This window comes from Syngnathoides biaculeatus, chromosome 16, assembly GCF_019802595.1.
Source record: "Syngnathoides biaculeatus isolate LvHL_M chromosome 16, ASM1980259v1, whole genome shotgun sequence".
In the NCBI taxonomy this organism is placed as follows: Eukaryota; Metazoa; Chordata; class Actinopteri; order Syngnathiformes; family Syngnathidae; genus Syngnathoides; species Syngnathoides biaculeatus.
In genome coordinates this window covers 11,783,117-11,808,118 of record NC_084655.1, presented here as the reverse complement: position 1 = coordinate 11,808,118, position 25,002 = coordinate 11,783,117, and the positions used below count along the sequence as shown (strand labels likewise).

Here is a 25,002-nt window from a genome sequence, read left to right as displayed (position 1 = left end):
CTTGTCTGCATTTTTAGACAAGCTCATATTTATGCGTGAGGACAAAAAGTCATTTCTTTGCTGAAAGATAACTTCTTGACAACCGTTTGAGTTGTAAAATGTAAATGTGAAGAAGTTGCAAGATCACAACAACTGTACAGCCCTGCTCTTTATCACATGTTGGCTTAAAACAGAAATGCAGTCAATGTCTTCACAACTCCATTTTGCCGAATGCCTGCACTGCCCATTAGAAAGGGTAATCTGAATCGTAAACTTGATTCACGTTTGTAAATCAAACAACCAGACACACATTGCCGTCTTGTATCGTTTGGTAAATGTGTTGGTTTTGCCAGCATTGAGTTGAAAGTATGGAGAGGTGTTTCCAAATTTATCTAACAGGAAATGAAAAAGCGCCTCACTTCCTACCACAAGAATTCCAGCAGATATTGATGGAAGCGGGAAGAAAAAGAAACTATAAACCTACAAGGCGTTTTTTTAGAGAGAAAATAAGCTTGTAACCACTTGCAACCTCAACTGGCATCTGATTCATTTCTTAGGAGAATGGAGGAGTAGAGTAGAAAGGCCTTTTGCGTTAACCAAAGTTAAACTTCACACTTTTTGTTGATGGGGGAAAAAAATGGATTATAAAGCACGCTTGGATAGTCCATAGATGAAGTAAGCTACTCCATGATTAAGACCTGGACAGCAAGAATGTTAATATTACCCAATAATTAAGGTTTTAAGTGTCGCATACCAGACCTCAGTTGGGCTACAGGTTTATATTGGACACAAAAGGAGACATGCTACATTTTGGTGTCGATTAAATACTGGCGGAGATAGATGTGTTTTTTTAAAGCAGTTATTTTTTTCCCTCTTTCTAAGAAAAACAACTGCTTCACATGTAATCACTGGCCAGAAAAAAATTGATCAACTGTCCTCGTTGAAAAGTTTTTGGCTGAACCTATATTTATCTTCTAACATTGTACATCGACACAATAATGCTATTCATTTTCTGTAACACTTATCCTCACTAGGGTCATGGGCATGCTGGAGCCTATTCCAGCTATCTTCGGGCAGGAGGCAGGGTCCACCCTGAAGTGGTCGCTAGCCGATCACAGGGCACTTATGTAGAAACAAAGAATCCTTTCCACTCATATTCACACCAATGGGCAATTTACAGTCCCCTCAGTGAGCAAAGCTAATCCTGTCCACCAGACTTGGGTCTGTTTTGTCCTGTAATGCAAGGTGCAAAACTTTGACTTTAGTTGTGTCAACTAATGGTTGTTAACGGTTGTTGTAGACGGACCTCTGTCTTGTTGAATGCAACGTCTTTTTTTTTTTTTTGTCACACTGCTGTCTGCACATGTTTATGAAACTTTGGATTCAAAAGTTTCCAAATGTTTTTTTGCATCCCAAAACTCATGAAAAGATGGTGACTGTTCTTTTCTCATCTCAACAGATCGTGAGGACCAATCAATTCTTTGCACGTGAGTATTGTGATTATTTGTATTACTTTGGCCTTAATGAAAGCTCAGTGTAAATATCTTGCTTGGTCTGTTCTCTCACTAACCATTCCCATTTTCATCCCTCACCTTGTCATCTTTTAGTTTAAGATTACTGCAAATACCAGAGTGGTTGTCCACCCAGATATGTTTGGGCCCCTGCCCTCATCATCTATAGAATAATCATTTAGCTTTTTGATTTTGACCTGCTGCAGTCACACACTTTCCTTGATTGGTCTTCAGTCAATCACAGGGGATGCCGCTCTCCAACAAGTGTCTTTGCACCACAGTTAGTTTGGTTACTAACATAATCACACTTCTAGTTGTCTGATTTTGCTGCGTAAAACCACATACAGTTGCAATAATATCCCAACTTCAAGGGAGGTTATAAGCTCTCCTGCAACTGTTTTGCTAGATTGCTGCAGAAAAGAGGCTCCAACAGTGAAACAAAGTCATGTATTCGCAGATTTCTACCAAAGTAGTCTGAATTTTTTTTAATTGGATAGTTTCTTGAAAATTGTACCTTATGTTTTCTACATGGCACGGTGGTCGACAGTTAGCACATCTGCCTCACAGTTCGGAGCACCTGGGTTCAAATCCAGCCTCAACTGTGTGGGGTTTGTATGTTCTCCGATGTCTGTTTGGGTTTTGGGTAATAAATCCAAGTTTCATCTTCCAAGCCCAGTTGGTATTCTGATACGAAATGGAAGCACACCATTAAAAGTGTCCTGTATACGCTTCCTTGCGTCTATTTGGTGTGGATTTTAAATACAAGAACAGGGAGTAGCTGTTGAAATTAAAAAAAAAAAACTTGTAGAATGTCACACTTTTGTGGTTATGGATACGTTTTAGCAGTGAGCATGAGTCAGACAACATTTACAATGCAAAATATCACTTAGTAAAACATTTCTTTTATGAATAAAAAGCCTGGTAAGGATGGTGGTTATTTCCAGAAAGGTATCACTCATGCACAGCTATGAAAAAATGAAGCCAAACGAGTTATGATGACCTACATTGCCTTTCGGCTCTATCCTGCCTTTGCGGACTCACCCCTCGCATCTAAGTGCAGAGACGCTAATAACCAGGTTGACTAAAGCCACCGGTATGTTGCTGCATGTAGAACTGCTGGGCTGCCTTCGGTCTTGGCCATGGAGTTCCAGGCTGTGCGACCTGAGTGTGGGAAGGGTAGATGATCCTCTCCAAACAAGCTATCATTAGAAACTGGCCTGAAAAAAAGAGCCTGGAAACTTTGGCAACTGGCCCACAAAACCATACGGCGGTGGTCCAATATACTATTTCAGCAGATGAGTTAATCTATAGAAAATAACATGTGCCCCCTGATGTTCAACCGGTCCCTTTGTTCCTTTTTCTTTCAAGTATCTTTTTCAGGTTCAAATCACATATTGTGACCTGTCGCGTTTGCAAAATCGACTTGTTTACAACGTGTATCCACAGTGTGAACCCCTTTGCTTTCAGAGGTGAATCAGGGGCCGGGAAGACTGAGAACACAAAGAAGGTGATCCAGTACCTGGCCCACGTTGCCTCCTCACACAAAGGACGCAAAGACCACAACATTCCAGTAAGAGCCCCACTCTGACTCCTTCCTCTTCATTTCCTCTCCTTTCTCACCCTATCATCCATCCTCTCCCTTTAACTTAAAAAAGTGAATGGTCATTTGGAATATATCATTATTATACTATAGTTAATCCTGACGTGCATAACCTACTTTGCATATTTTGCTCAATAGGAGTCCCACATTAATCGGCAGCTAACTGAATCGATTTGTGTGTAGCTTGTTGCTGCTTAATGCCATGCGACGGCAGTGTAGCCATTCTTTGTGGGGGCTCGGCTTGTGTCTGATATAACACTTGCATTTGTTTATCCATAACAAACAGCCAGACTCTCCCAAAGCATTCAAGCTACAGGCAAGTGCATCTCCTGCTATATCAATATTTGTCATTTTTGTATATTTGTTTGCATGCCCTTATCTCCAAGTATCCACCACTTCCATGATGGCTTTGCATGATTAATCGAAGCTTCTTTCTTCATGAGGTATTTGTTTGTGCTGGCTCAGCTTCCTTACAGGATCATTGGAATCCCACTAAATCTGCCATGGAATCAACAGGATGATGAGATTAGAAGCCAGAAAAAAGTTTTAGTAGAAACATATGTCAAATGTGCTTAAATAGGACTGACATCCCATTCTACTGAGTAGTGTTTATCATTTCTGTATTTTTATATCCGTATTATTTGAAGCTACTGCACACAATGATCATAGTGAATGTCAGATTGCAGAAATGATCAACGGGGGATTCTTTTTTCTTTTATATAGAACAGGGGTCACCACCCTTTTTGAATCAAAGAGTTACCGGCGAATGTCTACCAGTCAATGAATGTCAAACCAGTTTGAGATGTGCTTCTGAAACAATAACAGCTCAAATGATCTTTCATTATATTATGAATACTGATATTTATTTATGTGAGGACACTTGTCATGTTCATTATCCATCCATCCATACATCCATTTTGTACCGCTTATCCGAGGTCAGGTCGCTGGGGGCAGTAGCTTCAGCAGGGATACCCAGACTTCCCTTTCCCCACCCACTTCTTCCAGCTCTTCCATGGGGGTCCTGAGGTGTTCCCAAGCCAGCCGAGAGACATAGTCTCTCCAGCGTGTCCTGGGTCGTCCCCGGGGTCTCTTTCCGACTGGACATGCCCGGAACGCCTCACCAGGGAGGCGTCCGTGATGGATCCGAATCAGATGCCCTTCCCACCTTATCTGCCTTCTCTCAATGCGGAGGAGCAGCAGCTCTACTCTGAGGCCCTCCCAGATGACCGAGCTTCTCACTTTATCGCCTAACTCATTTCGGCTGCTTGTATCCAGGGTCTTGTTCTTTCAGTCAACACACATAGTTTGTGACCGTAAGTGAGGTTAGGAAGGTGGATCCACCAGTAAATTGAGAGTTTCGCCTTTCAGCTTATCTGCTTCTTTATCACATCGGACTGATACAAAGTTCGCATCACTGCAGATTCTGCACTGATCTGCCTGTCGTATGTATTTTGGGTTTCACAATAGTAATATTGTTTCTGCATAGATAAAAAGAAAAGAACTGGATGTTAGAACCTGAAACTGGATTTTTAAATTTTCCAGAAATCTCTGTGCATGCCATACGATTTGGAATGTTTTCTGATTGTACCAAAAGGCTAATTTCCACGTAACCCAAAAAAGCAATACTAATTAATGTACATTTGTCTCCTGCAAATGTACGACATGATTTGTGTCACTAGTCTGCAAACAAGGCAAAATGATCACTTAAGATGTCGTGATTCACTGTGAGCAAGTTATTAAATGTGGGGTTTCATCACTCCCCCTAACATCAGTCTGACCTCCATCATCCCGCTTTCCTTCTGCAGCGCATTATGGCAGCCTCTGAGCAAAGGCCAGAGGAATGTGGACGCAGCGATTGAGAGAACGCATGTTAGGGGGAGAAAATATGAGGTAGTGGAGAAACACACCAAAGCACTTGGGAACGTCTGTCTATTCTGAAGTTGTAAACGTGTTGATTCTTAAGTTATTGTCTGCTTCAAAAGACAGACTGATCCCTGCATGAAAGACATTATATATTTCTTATGCTTGTTGAATTATGCTCCACGTCACATGTCCACTCTATGCCATAAGGACTGTTCTCACCATCTTTTGAAGTTGAGTTGACACTGCTTCACAGACTATTATACACTTAAAAGTATCCATCCATCCATCCATCCATTTTCTATAGTGCTGGTCCCGAATAACGACTGATGTGAGCCTATCGCAGGTGAATTTTGGAAAGAGGTCACCAGCCAATTTCAGAACACATTCACACTTTAGAGACTTCAATTAACCGACCATGCATCGAGTACCTCAACGAAATCCAAGCAAACTTGTGGGGGTATGTAATAGTTCAGTAAATTAATATTGTCTGTTATTTGGAGTATTTTTTCGGAGTGAGCAGGTTGGATAGGATTAGAAATGAGCTCATTAAAGGGAAAGCCAAAGGTGGATACTTTGGAGACAAGGTTAGAGAGAGCAGACTTCGATGGTTTGGACATGTCCAGAGGCGAGAGAGTGAGTATGTTGGTAGAAGGGTGCTTTAGGATGGAGCTGCCAGGCAAAAGAGCGAGAGGAAGACCAAAGAAAATGTTGATGGATGTTGTGAGGGAGGACATGAGGACAGTGGGTGTTAGTGAGGAAGATGCACGAGATCGGCTTAGATGGAAAAAGATGACACGCTGTGGCAACCCCAAACAGGACAAGCCGAAAGGAAAAGAAGAAGATCTGGAGTATTTTTCCCATTTATTAGTATAATATGTATTATTAGTATTTCCATATTTACTGTGTTTGTGTACTAACCTGCATCATTTTAAAGCAGTATCATGTATTCCATTCAAATCAGGCTTTAGGACATTTCCCAATTTTCTAACTTCCAATCAGTGTATCGTGCTATCATATGCACTCTGTGATGTAGACAGTCAATACTCCTACAGTATTTTGTTTTTCTAAGTGACTTTGACATTGGAATATCTCAGGACAAGGAGTCAACCTGCTATGCGGTGAAATTAATATTCTGTGTCGTTTTGCGGCTTCACAACTTTTACTCTGTTCGAATCAATCTACTGTATTTTGCAATATCACCAACATACACCAGCTAGTTTCTAGTGTTGTGGCCTCCTTGGGCTTCCCCCGCAAAAAAATGTGTTAGAGATGTCTTTCAACTTTTGTTGTCAAGACTGTTTCTAGACTTGTTGACTTCCCGCCCACAGAAGGACCTCTCAAGGTTCTCTTGGTGTTGAATCTAATGCAGATGCGTTTATAGCCCTCCTTAAGAAAGTCTGGCTTGCATTTTAATAGCTTTTATCACACTTAACAGTTACCTTAACACTTAGTATTTTTGGAGTTGCATGTGTTTCATGTAAATCTACACATTGTAACCCTCTATCGTGTTTTTGAACTATTACTCATACGTTGACGTTTACAAAGGCAATTCTTGATTTGATTGATTTTTCCCTGGACTTTAATGCTACTTCAGTGTTCCTTTTTATTACTTGGTGATGGCATTAGTTGTTGGCCAGCTACATGACCTCCAGATGACCCTGGTTTTCTCTCTCCCTGCAGGGCGAGTTGGAACGCCAGCTCCTTCAGGCCAACCCTATCTTGGAATCGTTCGGTAATGCCAAGACGGTGAAAAATGACAACTCCTCCCGCTTTGTGAGTGAATTATTAAACCCACAGACTATCTTTATTTTGACTGAAGTTTATCTCTGTTTACGATTCAAAGGAAAAAGCGACATCAACTCTACTCTATCCATCACTGTAGTTTACATTTGCTCAAAGAGTTTACCATGGAATGTCCACCCTCCATACTATGGAGTTGGCATGCTTCCATCCCCAATTTTCCGAGGATAGAATTGCATCGTGAGCAAGTGAGACTACCTCACAACTCCAGCATTAAAATATTTGAGCGGGTATGAATTAGGACTTAAATGTAAGACCAGTATGAATTTATATGTAAGTATACTTTAGTTGAATATATAAAGTAGTAATTTTGTTTCACATTAGTCGTTATCTCTTTTACTATGCATTTCATGTGCTGGAGCAAATGATGCAAAACAAATACAGATACAGAGTAATCTTTAAAAAAAAAATGTCTGACACGAGATTGAGATTTCTTTTCCTGTTCTGTAGTTTTGTCTTTTGCTAATAGAGAGGAAAATTTCATTTTCACTGCATGTGCCATTTGGAACAGCCCATAGACAGGTTTTAAATACAAGTAGGGAGTGGATGCATGTGCCACAAAGAATTTTTAATTGAAATATGATTTTAACACGAATATTGCTCTTTCGTTCCTACAGGGCAAGTTCATCCGAATCAATTTTGACGTCGCTGGCTACATTGTTGGGGCCAATATTGAAACCTGTATCCTGATTATTGAAAGAGAGTTTCAAGATGAATGCTGGTTTAACCTCCCCGACAATAATAGATGTTTCCTGGGCTGAAGGGGTTTGGTTGCCATATTAAATAACAAAATGACTGTCTGTAAGGCTTTTGTGAAAGCACATAAAGAAGTCCCATTCTTTAGTTTCAAGCCGTAGCCTGTTTAATATCATCTAGTAGTTGCTCAAGATTTGACAAACGGAGTAGCTTGATTCCTGTTTTATTTCCACTGCCAGTTCTTAACATTTTCTGTTAGATCTTCTGGAGAAATCACGGGCAATAAGACAGGCCAAAGATGAGAGAACTTTCCACATTTTTTACCGCTTGCTGGCAGGGGCAGGAGAGCATCTCAAAAGTGAGTTTGATTCTGTAGCCAGTCAGAGAAATTTATTTAGTTCCTAGGAAGAATATGAGTCCTTAGAAAGCTGGTTTGAATTAGCTTTTTGCTTTTATGTGTCTTTTTTTCATAGTATATTGCCTATTGATTTATTATTATTTCTGAAGTGTCCATTCATGCATTGGAAACGGGATGTGGATAGAAGGGTAGATATTGCAGTTCAAGTAAGAGCTACTGTATGTTAACGGCAAAATGGACAAAGTCAATCTTGAGTTCCTAAAATGGTTTGTTTGTTTTTCTCAGTTGTCTCAGCTTATCAATAGTCTTACCCTCAGAATGGACGAAATCTTTCCTGTAAATGTTGCTAAGATTTTTCTTTTTTTTTTTTTTCATTATCCCTTTCCTGTTACAGCGGACCTGCTTCTCGAAGGCTTTAACAACTACCGATTTCTGTCAAATGGAAATATTCCCATCCCTGGCCAGCAGGACAAAGACAATTTCCAGGAGACATTGGAGGCCATGCACATCATGAGCTTCTCCCATGATGAGATTGTCTGTAAGTCTTACTTCTAGAGACATTCGTGTACTCCACTCAGCTTCACTCAACAGTAACGATAACTAAGTATCTTCTGTTCCTTCTGTTTAAGAGCAATTTTTTCTTCTTCCTGTCAGGCATGTTGAAGGTAGTCTCAGCAGTGCTGCAATTTGGCAACATTGTCTTCAAGAAAGAGAGAAATACCGACCAGGCCTCCATGCCAGAGAACACTGGTGAGTTTTCAATAAATCACACGCACGCACACGTACATCAACAACTCTGTCTATCTTGAAAATGAGTAGACAGTGCGCCCTCAGCTTTCACCACAACAGATGGTAGAAACACAAATTCCACACTCAAGGAAGAAGTAAGATTGTCCTCTTTATATTTCATTTGATTGATGTTCTAATTAATCCTTCAAGTGTCCACAGCCAACTTTGGCGTGTCAGCATGATCCAATATCCCTGCAGATGTTCGCCACCTAATATTCAATGACTAGACTGAGAATAATTTGCCATTCCACATTTTGACCACATAATTTAATATTTTTTATACTTACTTGGATTATGGCGGCACGGTGGACGACTGGTTTACACATCTGCCTCACAGTTCTGGGCACCGGGGTTCAAATGTGACCTATCTTTGTGGAGTTTTCATGTTCTCCCTATGCCTGCGTGGGTTTTCTCCAGGTACTCTAGTTTCCTCCCACATGCCAAAAACATGCACAGAAGGTTAAGTGAGGACTCTGAATTGCCCGTAGGTGTGAATGGGAATGGTTGTTGTTTATTTGAATGTGCCCTCTGATTGGCTAGTAATTAGTTCAGGTTTTACGCCGTCTCTCGCCCAAAGATAGCTGGGATAAGATCCAGGACCCCCCCACGGCTTTAGTGAGGAGAAGCCGGATAGACAATGGATGGATAAATCCTGAGTATTTTTTTTAAATGATCAGATTTAGACATATACTAATGTGAAATGTGCAATTACACTGTGCAATGTGTTGACGCTTCCCGTTTCTTTGCTCTTTCAGCGGCACAGAAGCTTTGCCATCTGCTGGGAATGAACGTGATGGAGTTCACAAGAGCTATCCTCACTCCAAGGATAAAAGTAGGACGAGACTATGTACAGAAAGCACAGACCAAGGAACAGGCATGTTTCAATTGTACTTTATAATGCAACATGATACTGATTACGAGAGCTATACACTAAGATGCACAGTAATTATTTAAATAAATTGTCATGACTAAATTATAAATATGCTGACTTTGTCTTGTTGCACAGGCTGACTTTGCAGTAGAAGCCTTGGCTAAAGCTACATATGAGCGACTATTTCGTTGGCTTGTCCATCGCATTAACAAGGCCCTCGACAGGACTAAACGTCAGGGTGCATCTTTCATCGGCATTCTGGATATCGCTGGATTTGAGATTTTTGAGGTGGAAATGTATCTCTTGAATACATGCTCTTGCAGTCATGAAATCCTCACTAACTTGACTTCTGCCTCGTCTTTCATTTTAAGCTGAACTCATTCGAGCAGTTGTGCATCAACTACACCAACGAGAAGCTGCAGCAGCTCTTCAACCACACCATGTTCATCCTGGAGCAGGAGGAGTACCAGAGGGAGGGTATCGAGTGGAGCTTTATCGATTTCGGCCTCGATCTGCAGCCTTGCATCGAACTCATCGAGAGGCCGGTTGGCGCCCCGTCATTTTCCCTGCATGGAATGTTCGGTCTTGGTCATGTTTATTTGTTTTAAGGTGGCTCTCTCCCCTCAGAATAACCCTCCTGGTATTCTGGCTCTGTTGGACGAAGAATGCTGGTTTCCCAAAGCCACAGACAAGACCTTTGTGGACAAAGTGCTCCAGGAGCAGGGCACCCACACTAAGTTCCAAAAACCACGTCAGCTCAAAGACAAAGCTGACTTTTGCATCATCCACTATGCAGGGAGGGTATGTGATTATCTCTAACTAGAACCACTTATTGAATGCTTAGATACATACCATTGGCTACTACTTCAAAAAATGTTAGATTTATTCATTCACTTGTCTGTGTTTTAAGGCACGGACTTAGATCAATTCCATGATTGCCGTCATACAATAGCCCGGTTGTTGTGCTGCCGCCGCTGCTGGAGGATTCTCACATCTGGTTCACATTGATGAGAGACTGACGGCTTCATGCAGCGATAGTTATATAACAGAGGTTTGCCGTTTTCACCTTTGTGTGGTGGAAAGTCCTCTGTAAAGAGAAAAGCATTGCTTATAGTATGTCATTCCCATGTGGAAGTTTGTCTTTCAGCACCGCTGATTTGAGAGCCTCCGGAGTTTAAGTTGTACTTAAAGGCCAAGTTCTGCCTTCTTGCATTTGAATGTATGAACTTTCTGATGAGTATTCATCCAGCAAAGGGAAGCTTGCTATGCCTCACTGAGAAGAGATTTCATTCAGTATTCAGTCCGGGAGGTAGCATTTCATTTCAACTTGTTCAAATAAATCCTCCAAGACTGAAGTGGTACTGAAGAGAAAACGTCCAAACAGTGTGAGTTTGCTTTTTCGGATTCTGATGAAACCCAGATGGGAACCAACATTCCTCATCTCAGGTTCCTCACCGTGTTAATTACTTGTTATGCCGTGCTCTCATCCAGCGCTCTTTTTAGTTTGTCAGGCATCCTGGTGTTACAGGCTAATCCAATTAAAATAGCATGACCACGACACAGTGACCTGTCAGTCAAATGAAAAGAGGGGACAATCACATCTTTGGTACTGGACTTTGAGTCTTTGTGGCATTTAGCCCAGTTGTCGCTTTCATTACAACACATACAAACAGTTGGACAAACACAAGAGGAAGAGGCTCATAAGTGTGGTCCAAATAGCACAGGGTGTTGTGTTTCCTCAGGTGGACTATAAAGCAGATGAATGGCTAATGAAGAACATGGACCCCCTGAACGACAACGTGGCCACGCTGCTGCACCAGTCCACTGACAAGTTTGTGGCTGAACTCTGGAAAGATGGTGAGATGTTTTCACAGCACCGCTTTTGCCTTGTTTTGGAGATCAAATAATCATAAGAAAGAAAACATAAAACATAACAAATGATTTCAAAGGAAGATCATAGAGAAAGATGAAAGAGGGGAACAAGGAAGAGTAAAAGGGAGGAGGGAAAGGATTAAGTAAAAGAAGGTGATTGATGGTGGGGGAGAAATGAAAAGGGGAAGAACACTGTCAACAACATGGTTAATGGGGCAGTGATCGCTTTATCACTTTCTGGACTAATCCTCGTTTTGTGCATAATGAGATTTTATCAGTCTTTTTAATCGCACAGTAATTGTGTGATTGCATCTTCTACTATTATTGTAATGGGTTAATTGACTTCAACAGAAATCAGCGCAAGTGGAGATGAGTATCAGTATGGACTGCAAGAGGTGTTTGTAGATGTTATCCCTATGTTTTAGCTCACGCTAGTGTCTTGTACGCGTGTGTGCGTGTGTGTGTTTATGTACACGGCTGTGTTGTTGCAGACATTGATGTTTAAGAGAGGCTCTTTTGATGACAATGTCTCTGTGCTCCATAAAAGCTCAAGATGATAGATAACATGTACTCCTAACAATTCCACATCCTCCATAACAGATCACTGATTCCCTATTTCTGCAACGGCTGTTATGCACCCACTTTAAATGTTCTTTGGATTCACATGGGCTCGGTATTGTTATTTTGTCAAACTTCCACAATGTCTGGTGACTTCCTCTATAATTATTCAAAGTATTGGATTTTCTTCAGTGAATCCCCCAAGACATGCAATGTAAAACATGGATAGAGAGAAATTTGTTAAAATGAGTGAGAAATACTGAATATTATCAATGACTTTTTTTCAGGTTATATAGATTCTTTGAATATTTTTATTTTGGAGGGGCCCTTAGAGTAAAACTGATTAAGACGTAAAAACGACTGCGGCAGATGTTTTGAAGGGAAAATGAAGATACAGTCCATGTGGTTCCAGAGTAGCATAGTCATATTATGAGCTCAACTGCAACACTGGGAAGGAGTTGCACACATGAACGGTTAATGTTACAATCAATGTACAATATAATCAATGCATTTATAATTTAGCCACTTCATGTTTCAAATGAGCTTTACTGAAGTTCCTAACTCCTTTATGTGCCGCTCACAATATCACGTTTGTCATCACCAGTTGACCGAATCGTGGGTCTGGACCAAGTTGCTGGCATGAACGAGACAGCATTTGGCGCCGCATACAAGACTAAGAAGGGCATGTTCCGCACTGTGGGCCAGCTGTACAAAGAGCAGCTGTCTAAGCTGATGGCCACACTGAGGAACACTAACCCTAACTTTGTCCGCTGCATCATCCCCAATCATGAGAAAAGAGTGAGTCGCTGTCTCCATCACCCTGTTAAATGGTTTAAGTTTCGATTTCTTACCCACAACAAATTAGGTAAATATTAGGGCTGCGTGATATTGGGAAAAAAATAACATTGTGATTATTTGTAAGCCTCCAGTGTATATTTCAATATGAAAAAATACATGATAACATAGTGGTAACGTGAAAATCAGTACACATTCTTTTCCTCCCCTCTCTGTATTTTTGGGATATTTATGAAGAATTAGTAGAAAATAAACGTTACTCAACAGAGCACAGAAGTCTACCAAGATAATGATGTCAAGTCTCCCTCTATTTAAATGCACTGCACCATTAAGCAGGTGACCAGCCACACTAAAGATTTTAGCCCACTAGATTTTCACCGTATGCTAGCATTTAGCTTCATAAACATTTGTTACTTATGTATTTGTTTGAGGTGACAGTTTAACAGTAAACTTCACCTGGGATCTGACAAAAGAAAAATAACTTAAACCAAGAACATTTGACTTCTTATTTGGAAAACCTGATCTTAACCTATTCAAACTACAATTGTGATTGGTGAAATGATGTGCACACTGCATGTTGGGTACCCAAGATGGTTTTCCCCCATACATCGCCAGTACCTTTGCAATGTGTCTATTGCGCATGCGCACATCGCGATGATGATTGTCAAACAATATATCGTGCAGCCCTAGTTATATATGATGAACGTGATCTAAGAAAATGTAAATAAGAAAATTAGTCTTCCTCATTGTCACTAGAACTGTCATGATGGTCTTCAATAAATAGTCCGTAAACTCTAATCTGTCTCATGGTGGCCTTGCAGTGTATGTGGCACACGTATTATGTCACACTGTAACCAAAGTTACAGTCTTCATCAGGTCAAGTTGTTGGGGTGATAAATTTCTTTTTGGTTTCCTGGTTGTGGTCTCTCTGCCTCCGCTAGGCTGGTAAGCTCGATCCTCACCTGGTTCTGGACCAGCTAAGATGTAATGGTGTCCTGGAAGGGATCCGTATCTGTAGACAAGGCTTCCCCAACCGTATAGTATTCCAAGAGTTCAGACAGAGGTACTTGACTTTCAGTTCCACGCCTGGTGTTCTGTAGCTTGGGTGATTGTGTAAAATTTCAGTTTGAAAGGAATTACACACAGTTGTCACTCATCATGTTCGCTGTTCAACCAATCGTACTTCTTTGTCCAGGTATGAAATTCTCACTCCTAACGCCATCCCCAAAGGCTTTATGGACGGCAAGCAGGCCTGCGAGAGAATGGTCAGCAAACACACAGTTATGACGTTTTCATTAGCTATGAGTTGTGTTGTCATTCTTGTTTCAAATATTTCCCTCTGCGGTAGATCAAATCCCTGGAGCTTGACAACAACCTGTTTCGCATTGGCCAGAGTAAAATCTTCTTCAGGGCGGGAGTCCTGGCCCACTTGGAGGAAGAGAGAGACCTGAAGATTACCGATATAATTATTTACTTCCAGGCCGCTTGCCGCGGCTATCTGGCACGCAAGTAGGGTTGCATCTGTGCCACTCGCTGCAGATAAAACGAAGGCTCACTTGTGTGGTAACCACATGCCCTCTGTGTTTCATTTTTGTCTCCCTCTTGTGCTGCTTCAGAGCCTTTGCCAAGAAGCAACAACAGCTCAGTGCACTGAAGGTTCTCCAAAGAAACTGTGCTGCATACTTGAAGCTACGTCACTGGCAGTGGTGGAGACTCTTCACTAAGGTATGTTTGTCTGTGAGCTCCAAAGAAGAGAAGATGAGATTGGATTCACAAATTATTACCCAACTATTGCCATAAACCTCTGAAGTCCAAGATCAAATTATGACAACTGTCTGTTATTCTCCAGGTGAAGCCTTTGCTGCAGGTGACCAGACAGGAGGAAGAGATGCTGGCTAAAGATGAGGAACTGGTTAAGGTGAAGGAGAAGCATACAAAGGTGGAGGGACAGCTGGTAGAGATGGAACGAAAACACCAACAGGTCTTTAATCTTGATGTGAATAAGGCCAAAAACGGAGCTCTCTGGAATGCTTAATCAGTATTATTTCTCTGAAGTTAGCGGAGGAGAAAAACATCCTAGCAGAGCAGCTGCAGGCAGAGACCGAGCTGTTTGCGGAGGCTGAGGAGATGAGAGCTCGCCTGGCTACCAAGAAACAAGAGCTGGAGGAGATCCTCCATGATCTGGAGTCCAGACTGGAGGAAGAAGAAGAGAGGGCGCAGGGCATGGTCAACGAGAAGAAGAAGATGCAATCGCACATCCAGGTGAGCCCCAATGATGTTGAAATTATTAAAATATGCAGGGTGCGCCCAAAAAAATTACTTCATTTCAAAATGTGAAAAGAAAAGTGAAAACATGCCCTTGGCAAACAAAATTGAATTGGCTTCAAGTTGAAAATCAATTAATTAATGTATTATCAAAATTCTAAAAACATATAAATGGATATAGATTGTAGAACCGCTTTCTCAAACCTTCACGGTCAATATGCACGGAACCTGTGAAACAACATCATTTTTCCTTTTGTCTTCCTTTTTCATTTTTTTGTGCCAAGACCAAATATGCTTTCCAGGTGTATTTTTTTTTTCCCCCAAAAGTGAACACTGTTCCCCCTGTAAGACTGTGTGCAAGCATATTCTAATGTGCAAAATGCTTTTTTATTGCAAATAACTATCATTCCTCTGATAAAAGTAAAATAATATCTTGGCTGAATTAAATGGTGCGTGCATGTGTGCGCGTGTGTGTTCTGATAGGACTTGGAGGAGCAGTTGGATGAGGAGGAAGCCGCTCGGCAGAAGCTGCAGCTTGAGAAAGTCACCGCTGAGGCCAAAATGAAGAAATACGAAGAGGATATTTTGCTGCTAGAAGACCAAAACACCAAGTTTATCAAGGTGCAAGGGAGCAAAATTGCTGTAAACACTACTTTACTTCATGCCTAGTAATTTTTAGTCCCATGGAAATCTCTGAAATACAGCACTAAAAGAAGAAAGCACAAGCAACATAACAGTCTATTTATGCACCCTTTAGGAAAAAAAGTTGATGGAGGATCGCATTAACGAGATGACCACTTTCCTTGCTGAGGAGGAGGAGAAGGCCAAGAACCTGGGAAAAGTCAAGAACAAACAAGAGATCATGATGGTCGACTTGGAGGGTAAATGAGATGCACCCTTGTCGTGTGAAAAAAGACCATCACTTCTAGCCCTCTACACCTTTAACATTGTCCAATTTTGAATCCAGAGAGGCTCAAGAAGGAAGAGAAGACCCGCCAGGAGCTAGAGAAGGCTAAGCGGAAGCTGGATGGCGAGACATCAGACTTCCAGGACCAGATTGCTGAGCTCCAGACCCAGATAGAGGAGTTCAAAACGCAAATTGTCAAGAAAGAGGATGAGCAGCAGTTACTTCAGACAAGGTCACTCAATGATTGAACAAGTTCACAAACAGAATACCGTATACCTGAGTCAGAGCGACAGAACACTTTTTATATTGAGTCACTGAGAGCTTGTGGCATGATGCCAGTGACGTGAGCCCTGCAGTCACCACATTTAGCATTGTTGCGAGATGCTGTCTCACCTGCTTCTTTTATATGCTGCATGTTATTGGACTGACAGCATATAGATTAAGTGTCATAACCTGGATCTGACCCAGCATAGTATTTATTCTCCTATTCTTACTCTTTTGGAATGTGTGATTGGTGTATGTGGTATAAATATGTCTCCCCCGTATGTAGGAAGAATGAATAAATGGAAGTATGCAACTATATTAGTATGCAGCGGTCAGAAAGTCCATATCCATTTTCCAAGCCACTAATCTTCACAAAGGTCGCGGGAGTGCTGCAGCCTATCCCAGCTAACTTTGGCCAAAGGCGCTACTTCACCCTGAACTGGTGGCCAGTCAGAAAGTGCTTGTGATAAACGACCTGCCTGGCAAAAAAAAAAAAAAAAAAAAAAAAAAAGTTACACAGGATACAAAGAAATTTACTGACTTTTCCAAGTTAGTAATATGACTCACACATTCATCACAAACAACTACCAAAGTGGATTTGGGTCAAGTCATCACTTAAACGTCAGAAGGCATTTGGAAGAAAACGGCTCATTGTAAAAGAATGCTGCAGTCAACTGGAGAGCAGTAACTTTCTCTCTGCTGCCATCTAGTTGTTGGGTTGCAGATTTGGCTTTGATTTTTAAGATTAAAAACTGTGTTGTATTATTTTCTCACATCCTCCGGCTATCTCCCGCGTTACAAAAACATGCACGTTATGTTCATTGAAGACTTGAGGACTTTGTCCTAATGTTTGAATAGTTGTTTGTCTACAAGTGTACTGCGTAAAGCCTGCGAGATTAGCCTCCATCTCACCCCTGACCTTAATGCGCTATCAAAAACTGATAGATCTTATTGTTTTGTTTTGTTTTTTGAAGTGTTCCAGTACGATATCAGTAATTATCACAATTTGTGGTAGTCTTGTGTACGCTGAGATGTTTGTGCTTGATGTTCAACAGGGGCGAAGATGAGGTCAACCAGAAGAACAACGCGCTGAAACAAGTGCGAGAACTTCAAGCCCAGCTGTCTGAGCTTCAGGAGGACATGGAGTTGGAGAAACAGGCCAGGAACAAGGCTGAAAAGCTCAAGAGGGATTTGAGTGAAGAACTGGAGGCTCTAAAGACAGAACTGGAGGACACCCTTGATACAACTGCTGCCCAGCAGGAACTAAGGTCAGAATTTCTGGAATTGTCCCACTGCCAAGTATCAAGAATCAAGACGACTTTTCTATACTTTTTAGGACCAAACGAGAGCAAGAGGTTGCAGAACTGAAGAAGGCCATTGAGGATGAGACCAAAAACCATGAGGCTCAGATACAGGATATGCGACAGAGGCATGCCACTGCTTTAGAAGAGCTCTCCGAGCAGCTCGAACAGGCTAAGAGGGTGAGGAACCTTTCCTGAGTGCAGCACGATTGTGATCCCATCACTCATGGGAAAAAAAAACAGTACTGACAAGTTGTCAAAACTAATGCTGGCTACAACCAATCTCTAGTTCAAAGCCAATCTGGAGAAGACCAAACAGAGCCAGGAAAGTGCCAACAAAGAACTGGCCTGTGAGGTCAAAAGCCTTCAGCAGGCAAAGACGGAGTCTGAACACAAGAGAAAAAAACTGGAGGCTCAGTTGCAGGAGGTCACTGCCAGAAACACGGAAGGGGAACGGACCAAGGGCGAGCTGACCGAACGTGTCCACAAACTGCAGGTAATGAAAATGAGAATGTGATCTCTACCAACAAAGAGAAGTGGGTGGCCAGTCCATCCCTACACTCATGATTGAGGGACTTCTCAGCAAACACCTCAAATTTCAGAATCGTGGTGTTTTCAAGTCAAGTCATTTTATAAATGTCCTTATAAATACTGCACGTTCCATGCGAGGAACTGTAAAACTTAGACCGATCATATCTCCATGCAGACTGAGCTGGACAATGTCTCAGCCATGCTGGAAGATTCAGAGAGAAAAGGCATCAAGATGACAAAAGACGTTGCTGGATTAGAAAGTCAGCTCCAGGACACACAGGTACCCTACACTATCATTCAGTAATCCCCCAAAAAATGAATTGCCGTGAACTTTTGGTGTTCAGCCGACTTGAAAGCAGATCATATTTCACCATAGGAGCTGCTCCAAGAGGAGACCCGTCAGAAGCTGAACCTCAGCAGCCGCATGCGCCAGTTAGAAGAGGAGAAGAACGCCCTCCAGGAGCAGCAAGAGGAGGACGAGGTGGCACGCAAAAATGTGGAGAAACAATTGCTGACATTACAGGCTCAGGTTGGTCAGATCAGCTCCATATTGCAGGAGTCTTCTGGTTAATTCTCTGAGGTTGGAACATGCTTTATTTTTCTCTTCATAGCTGTCCGACAGCAAGAAGAAGCTTGAGGACGATGTGGGGACGATCGACGCCCTGGAGGAAGCAAAGAAGAAGCTGCAAAAGGACCTGGAGATGTCAGGCCAACGTCTGGAGGAGAAGACCATCGCCTTTGAGAAGATGGAAAAGACAAAGACTCGTTTGCAGCAGGAGCTGGATGATCTAACTGTTGACTTGGATCACCAGAGGCAGAGTGTGTCCAGCCTGGAGAAGAAACAGAAGAAGTTTGACCAGGTGAAACGTTAGCTGGAAATCAAATTTTGATTTAGCTCGTCTGTATTTTGTCAAAATATTGTCTCCGTAGGTCATTTGCAAATATGCTGTTTGTATTTTGACAATGTAATCGTCTTCTCGGCAGATGCTGGCTGAGGAGAAGAGCATTTCAGCCCGCTATGCTGAAGAGCGTGACCGGGCAGAAGCTGAGGCCAGGGAAAAGGAGACCAAAGCTCTCTCGATGACCAGAGCGCTGGATGAGGCTCTAGAGGCCAAAGAGGAGCTGGAGAGGGTCAACAAGCAGCTCCGTGCTGAAATGGAAGATCTGATGAACTCAAAGGATGACGTGGGCAAGAATGTGAGCCTTCTGTTGCAGCTCGCGTTTGCCGCGCAAACAGAAACCGTCGTTACATCCGTTGTTCTCCTCGGCGCTGAAGGTTCACGAGCTGGAGAAATCCAAGCGCACTCTGGAGCAGCAGCTGGAGGAGATGAAAACTCAACTTGAGGAGCTGGAGGACGAGCTGCAGGCCACCGAGGATGCTAAGCTACGCTTGGAGGTCAACATGCAGGCCATGAAAGCTCAGTACGAGCGTGATCTTCAGGGCCGTGACGACCAGAACGAAGAGAAGAAGAGAGCGCTCGTTAAGCAGGTGGAGCATCCAGCTTGGCTTTGACATTTTATAATCACACCTGAACATTTGACAGCGATCCACCGTATTATCTTGGCTCCTCTGTTCAGGTCCGAGAGATGGAGGCAGAGCTGGAGGACGAGAGGAAGCAGAAAGGACTGGCCGTCGCTGCGAAGAAGAAGCTAGAAATGGATTTGAAGGACGTGGAGGGTCAGATTGAAGGTGCTAGCAAGGCTCGAGATGAAGCCATTAAACAGCTGCGCAAGTTACAGGTGCACGTTTGGATCCGATCAGTGTGCCTCATGCACATCCATGTTTGCCTTCCGAAAACCAACATTTTTTTTCTTCTACAGGCCCAGATGAAGGATTACCAAAGGGAACTGGAAGATGCCAGGGCTTCCAGAGATGATATTTTTGCCTTATCCAAGGAAAATGAGAAGAAACTAAAGAGTCTGGAGGCCGAGATTGTTCAGCTGCATGAGGTACGGAACAGTTTTGAAAATGAAGTTTTTCCCTCACAAACTTGGAGGGCCCAAAAAGAACATCATTTTCTTTTCTTCTTTTTTTTCTCTCCAGGACCTGGCGGCGTCAGAGAGAGGACGACGCCACGCGGAGCAAGAAAGAGATGAACTGCAAGATGAAATCTCCAATAGCACCTCCGGAAAGTAATTTCCTTTTATCTCATCTTGTGGTTTTTTTTTTCACTTTATGGACCAAAATATTCCCAACACATGGGCTATTCAACCCAGAGGTAGTTACATTTGAAGAAAATAAATGCCACATTCTCGTATTCGGAGAAGTGACTTCTGTGAGCTCGTGGAGTAGTTTTGAAAGAATTGTCATCTCATCAGAGTTCAGAGGTCACTGGTGGTAGCCAGTATCAAATGTGTTGGTTTTCTTTATTTTGACCTTTCATTGTGCTCCTACGGAAGCATACACACACACAAAAAAAAAAAAAAAAAAGTCGCTACCACGTTATGACGTGATATATTTCACGTTATAATGTGGTTAATTACACATTATAATGTGCATCATTTCATGTTATAAAATGAAACACGATGGTGCAGCTGGAAAGTGTTGGCCTCACGGCTCTGAGGACCCGGCCTCCCTGTGTGGAGTTTGCATGTTCTCCCCGTCCCCGCCTAGGTTTTCTATGGGGAGTCCGGTTTCCTCCCACATCCCCGAAACATGCAACATTAATTGGACACTCTAAATTGCCCCCTGGTGTGATTGTGAGTGCGGCTGTTTGTCTCCATGTGCCCTGCGATTGGTTAGCAACCAGTTCAGGGTGTGCCCTGCCTCCTGCCCATTGACAGCTGGGATGGGCTTCAGCACCTTTGTGAGGATAAGCGGCTAAGAAAATGGATGGATAGGTTAAGCCAAGTTTTGAGTTTGGAACTTGCTCAGAACAGCCATGACATTCTCTGTCTCTGCTGCATTTAAGGACCGCTCTGATGGATGAGAAGAGGAGGCTGGAGGCTCGTATCGCTCAGCTCGAAGAAGAGCTCGAAGAAGAGCAAGGCAACATGGAGCTACTCAACGACCGCTTTCGAAAGACCACTATGCAGGTTTGGCATGAGCTTGACAGTATGTTTTGGAGTGCGATCTACAGCTTCAAGAGAATTCCGCGTATATTTTCTGAATTGTCTCTCCGGCACCTGCCTGCCTCTCTTTCCTCCCAACAGGTGGACACGCTGAGCACAGAGTTGAGCGTGGAGCGGAGCACATCGCAAAAGAGCGAAAACGCCCGGCAGCAGTTGGAACGTCAGAACAAGGATTTGCGGGCCAAGCTGGGCGAACTGGAAGGTTCTGTGAAAAGTCGCTTCAAGGCTTCCATCATGGCGCTGGAGGCCAAAATAGCACAGCTGGAGGAACAACTGGAGCAGGAGGCCAAGTAAGACGCCGTTGATTCTACGCGTGACTAAAATAGCCAAAACCCTTCACATTCCGACTACGCCATTACCAGGGAAAGAGGAGCAGCCAACAAGTTAGTCCGGAGGACTGAGAAGAGGCTGAAAGAGATATGTATGCAGGTGGAAGATGAACGCCGCCATGCCGACCAGTTTAAAGAGCAAGTAGGTTTCCTGGCATTTTAACTTGAAATAGTCGTTTTTCATTGCACTCACCATGCATGCACGCACAGACACCCGCAAAGTTAAGGGATATTCTGCTTTCAGGTGAAATTTGAGGATGTACTAAAAAAGAAAATGAGTAAATATTTGAAAGAAAATAAAGTCAAAAGAAAATAGCTTGTGTATGGAGGCTATTCAGTTAAATTAGACAATAGGTTGAAATGGATTTGCAAGTCATTGCATTCTGTTTTTATTTACATTTGACATGGCAACCCATCTTCGTTTGAATTGGGGTTTGTATTTATTTTCTTATTGCTTCTTCTTGTGTGTGTATGTGAAGGTGGAAAAGACCAACTCGCGCATGAAGCAGCTAAAGCGCCAGCTGGAGGAGGCAGAAGAGGAGGCCACCAGGGCCAATGCGTCACGCAGGAAACTGCAGCGAGAGCTGGATGACGCCACGGAGGCCAGCGAGGGTCTCAGCAGGGAGGTCCACACCTTGAAGAACCGCCTCCGGTACTCTCAATAGAAACGCAAATTCACATTTACTGCAAAATTTCAGGAAAGTTTTTTGAACATACCTCGAGCAGTCTTGCACTGAAGTATATTGCGTCAATCAATAAATGTACCGAACAAATTATACTGTGTGTGCGCGCACGTGAATGTGTACATGCATGTGCATGTGTGCGCGTTCGAATACATTTGGAGGGCACTGTAGGTACTTCCAGTAGATGTGGAAGTAGATAGATAGATAGATAGATAGATAGATAGATAGATAGATAGATAGATAGATAGATAGATAGATAGATAGATAGATAGATAGATAGATAGATACTTTACTTTCTTGACTTACTTAACTTACTTTCTTCCTTACTTAACTTACTCACTTAACTTACTCACTTACTTAGTCACTTCCTTACTTAACTCACTTACTTACTTCCTTACAGACTTTACTGATTTGACTTACTTGCTTTACTTACTTTACTTTACTTAATTAACTTACTTCTGGTAGGTACTGTATGTAGAGTCCCGGTAGGTCGGTGCAGTTGGAAGTTCAGTAGTTAAGTAGATGTAATCCGGTTTTGGTAGGTTGGGTAAGCGTTCCACTCTTGGTAGGTACTGATTTCCATCTATTGATACAGTATTTACCCACCACTAAGCTCCCTGATATACAGTGAGAATGAATATTGTGAGTTTAAGATCTTAAATTGTGCTCCTGTTGTTGTGTTAGGCGCGGCGGACCCATCAGTTTCTCTTCCAGTCGCTCAGGCAGACGTCAGTTGCCGGTTGAGGGATCGTCCTTGGACCTTCTGTCTGATGACGAGCTGGAAAACAAAGTGACAGACAACAACGCCAATGAGACAGCCACCCCCCAGCAGGAATAAATGGCAACAAGCCTTAACTTTTCGCCTGCGGCTGCAATAAGGAACTCGTCGGTATCAGCTTCTTGAGTATAAGCATCTTTCGATATCACATGTTGCATTAAAGACACCAGCGGTTGGAATCCCAACATTCTCTTTTCCCAACAAATGTTGCCTTATTGGTCCTGTAGAGCATCGTTGAGTAGTCCGCATTCATCTCCTCCCCAAGTCCCAGAGCGTACATTTAAGATCCATAAGTTATTTTTAGATAAGTAGTTTTTCCAGCCCTGTACGAGGATGCTTTGCTTGTGTATGAAAGTAGAGAACGCGCTCCTCTGCCTCCTGTATTTTGCGTTCATCTTCTGTGCCTTGTTCCACTCCCTTCAAAAACATTTATGCCACATTTACTGTTCATATATGCATCATTTTGTGAAGATGTATTTTAATAAAACATCCATGTAATTAATTACATTTTAGAGAAAACTCTGCTGTTGTTTGGTTTTGCTATATTGTTTGTGGGGTCACTAGGATTTTTCTTACTCTAAATTTCTATACCTGTAAGACTTAAAGTCATGTAGACATCAGCCACTTTTATTATCTGCTTTTGTATACCAGTGATTCTCAACCAACAGTCCGCCGGGTGTGAGAGATCATCAGGGGGGAGCTTCAATTTGCCAGGCCGCAACCTTGTCTAATAAGAAAAAAAAAAAAGTGCTTTGCTGCCTTCTTGAGGCCTCTACAGTCAATTACAAACCTTTTAGTTGCCCGTCAGTTGTTAGCGGAGTTTTGATGTTGAGGTTGCACGGCGTGGGTTTGCGTCAGGTTCAACGAAACGGGCCAAGATCGGACTCAAATTTGACAGTGAATTGAGCGGACTTTATTTCAGTCTGCATCATTTTTGTGGCATTTTTCTCCTGTGGTGTGCCATGAAATTTGCAAAAAAAAACATGTGCCTTAGCCCAATAAAGTTTGAGAAACACTGTTGTATAATACAAAAGGTCTGAAATACTAATATGATTGACGAGTTGTGAATCCCGCGTTGAAAATTGGAATGACTCAATCTTGCTTTTGGGCCGCCGTCTCCGCTGCACATTTTCCATTTTATCCGGTCGTCGTGTGACCGAGGAGATAACGCGTCTGTTAATGTGTCGACTTGCGGAAACAACTTCTGTAATCCTGCGTCATGTGACTCATAGTAATAATCGCTCCATAATAACGAGGGACGTGCAAATGTGCTGATCGAGTGACGAGAAACAACTGCTCCATCTCGAGATCCTGAACAAACCCCACAAGTAAGTGTCCACGTCATCCTGTGACCTCCAACAAAAAGGTCCCATTTTTTTAATTGGTTGTTATTGTTTAATGATAGTTGCCGTTTTTCTCTTATGTTAGACAGAGGTAATATCAGTGAAAATAAATCTGAAGTTTATTGTGGCAATCGTACTTATATAATATAATAGTATAATAATAATAATATAATAGTACTTAGCTGTACTTATGAAATCAATCCTGTACTGTCCATTCATGGTATCAAGTAATTCTATTGATTACTGTTGATACTATTGTATTTTGTAAAGCCGGACCAGGAACTTAGTATTACAAGTTGGTACCTGTTGAGTAATGAGTACTGCGGGGGCCTCACAGGACACTCCAGGCACGTTTTAGGGCACTGCTACACCCCCCTTCCCCCATCCAGCCGCTTTCCCTAAAGCCGCCACTGAACTATACTGATGTAGAAAATAATTTTTTAAAAAAAGACTGAAATGTACAATTGTTTTAAAGGATATTTTACTGTTGTATCAAAACAATTGTTTCCATGAATTTGGTAACATGAACTAACAACAAAATGCTAAATTGGCTAATTATTATCCATAAATCCATTTTCTTAGCCACTTATCCTCACGAGTGTCGCGGGGAGTGCTGTCAACAGTCAGGAGGCAGGGTGCACCCTGATCTGGTTGCCAGCCAATCGCAGGGCACATAGAGACAAACAGTCGCACTCACAATCACACCTAGGGGCAATTTAGAGTGTCCAATTAGTGTGGCATGTTTTGGGGATGTGGGAGGAAACCGGAGTGCCCGGAGGAAACCCACGCAGGCACGGGGAGGACATACAAACTCCACACAGGCGTTTGAACCCGGGT

At 42.5% G+C, this 25,002-nt stretch overlaps 1 protein-coding gene across 4 annotated transcripts in view; it reads left to right on the top strand.

Annotated features, from left to right (window-relative positions):
- LOC133513948 (myosin-10) overlaps positions 1–23,341 on the top strand; it is a 47,120-nt gene extending 23,779 nt beyond the window's left edge. For 3 of the 4 annotated variants that reach the window (XM_061845064.1, XM_061845066.1, XM_061845065.1), the window contains exons 4-42: positions 1,439–1,466; positions 2,958–3,060; positions 3,377–3,406; positions 6,634–6,726; positions 7,371–7,434; positions 7,709–7,807; positions 8,202–8,345; positions 8,462–8,557; positions 9,352–9,470; positions 9,603–9,755; positions 9,839–10,012; positions 10,095–10,268; positions 11,210–11,324; positions 12,502–12,695; positions 13,634–13,755; positions 13,888–13,957; positions 14,041–14,201; positions 14,309–14,417; positions 14,542–14,673; positions 14,748–14,954; positions 15,441–15,578; positions 15,715–15,838; positions 15,925–16,096; positions 17,184–17,396; positions 17,465–17,609; positions 17,719–17,925; positions 18,136–18,240; positions 18,337–18,489; positions 18,572–18,820; positions 18,945–19,157; positions 19,237–19,449; positions 19,539–19,700; positions 19,782–19,910; positions 20,005–20,093; positions 20,873–20,996; positions 21,114–21,322; positions 21,395–21,503; positions 21,841–22,013; positions 22,729–23,341. In XM_061845064.1, coding sequence (XP_061701048.1) covers positions 1,439–1,466; positions 2,958–3,060; positions 3,377–3,406; positions 6,634–6,726; positions 7,371–7,434; positions 7,709–7,807; positions 8,202–8,345; positions 8,462–8,557; positions 9,352–9,470; positions 9,603–9,755; positions 9,839–10,012; positions 10,095–10,268; positions 11,210–11,324; positions 12,502–12,695; positions 13,634–13,755; positions 13,888–13,957; positions 14,041–14,201; positions 14,309–14,417; positions 14,542–14,673; positions 14,748–14,954; positions 15,441–15,578; positions 15,715–15,838; positions 15,925–16,096; positions 17,184–17,396; positions 17,465–17,609; positions 17,719–17,925; positions 18,136–18,240; positions 18,337–18,489; positions 18,572–18,820; positions 18,945–19,157; positions 19,237–19,449; positions 19,539–19,700; positions 19,782–19,910; positions 20,005–20,093; positions 20,873–20,996; positions 21,114–21,322; positions 21,395–21,503; positions 21,841–22,013; positions 22,729–22,882 — 5,468 coding nt within the window. In that variant the 3' untranslated portion in view covers positions 22,883–23,341. The remainder of the gene's footprint in view (positions 1–1,438; positions 1,467–2,957; positions 3,061–3,376; positions 3,407–6,633; positions 6,727–7,370; positions 7,435–7,708; positions 7,808–8,201; positions 8,346–8,461; positions 8,558–9,351; positions 9,471–9,602; positions 9,756–9,838; positions 10,013–10,094; positions 10,269–11,209; positions 11,325–12,501; positions 12,696–13,633; positions 13,756–13,887; positions 13,958–14,040; positions 14,202–14,308; positions 14,418–14,541; positions 14,674–14,747; positions 14,955–15,440; positions 15,579–15,714; positions 15,839–15,924; positions 16,097–17,183; positions 17,397–17,464; positions 17,610–17,718; positions 17,926–18,135; positions 18,241–18,336; positions 18,490–18,571; positions 18,821–18,944; positions 19,158–19,236; positions 19,450–19,538; positions 19,701–19,781; positions 19,911–20,004; positions 20,094–20,872; positions 20,997–21,113; positions 21,323–21,394; positions 21,504–21,840; positions 22,014–22,728) is intronic. The other variant, XM_061845067.1, reaches the window with a different exon arrangement.
- Positions 23,342–25,002: the final 1,661 nt, after the last annotated feature.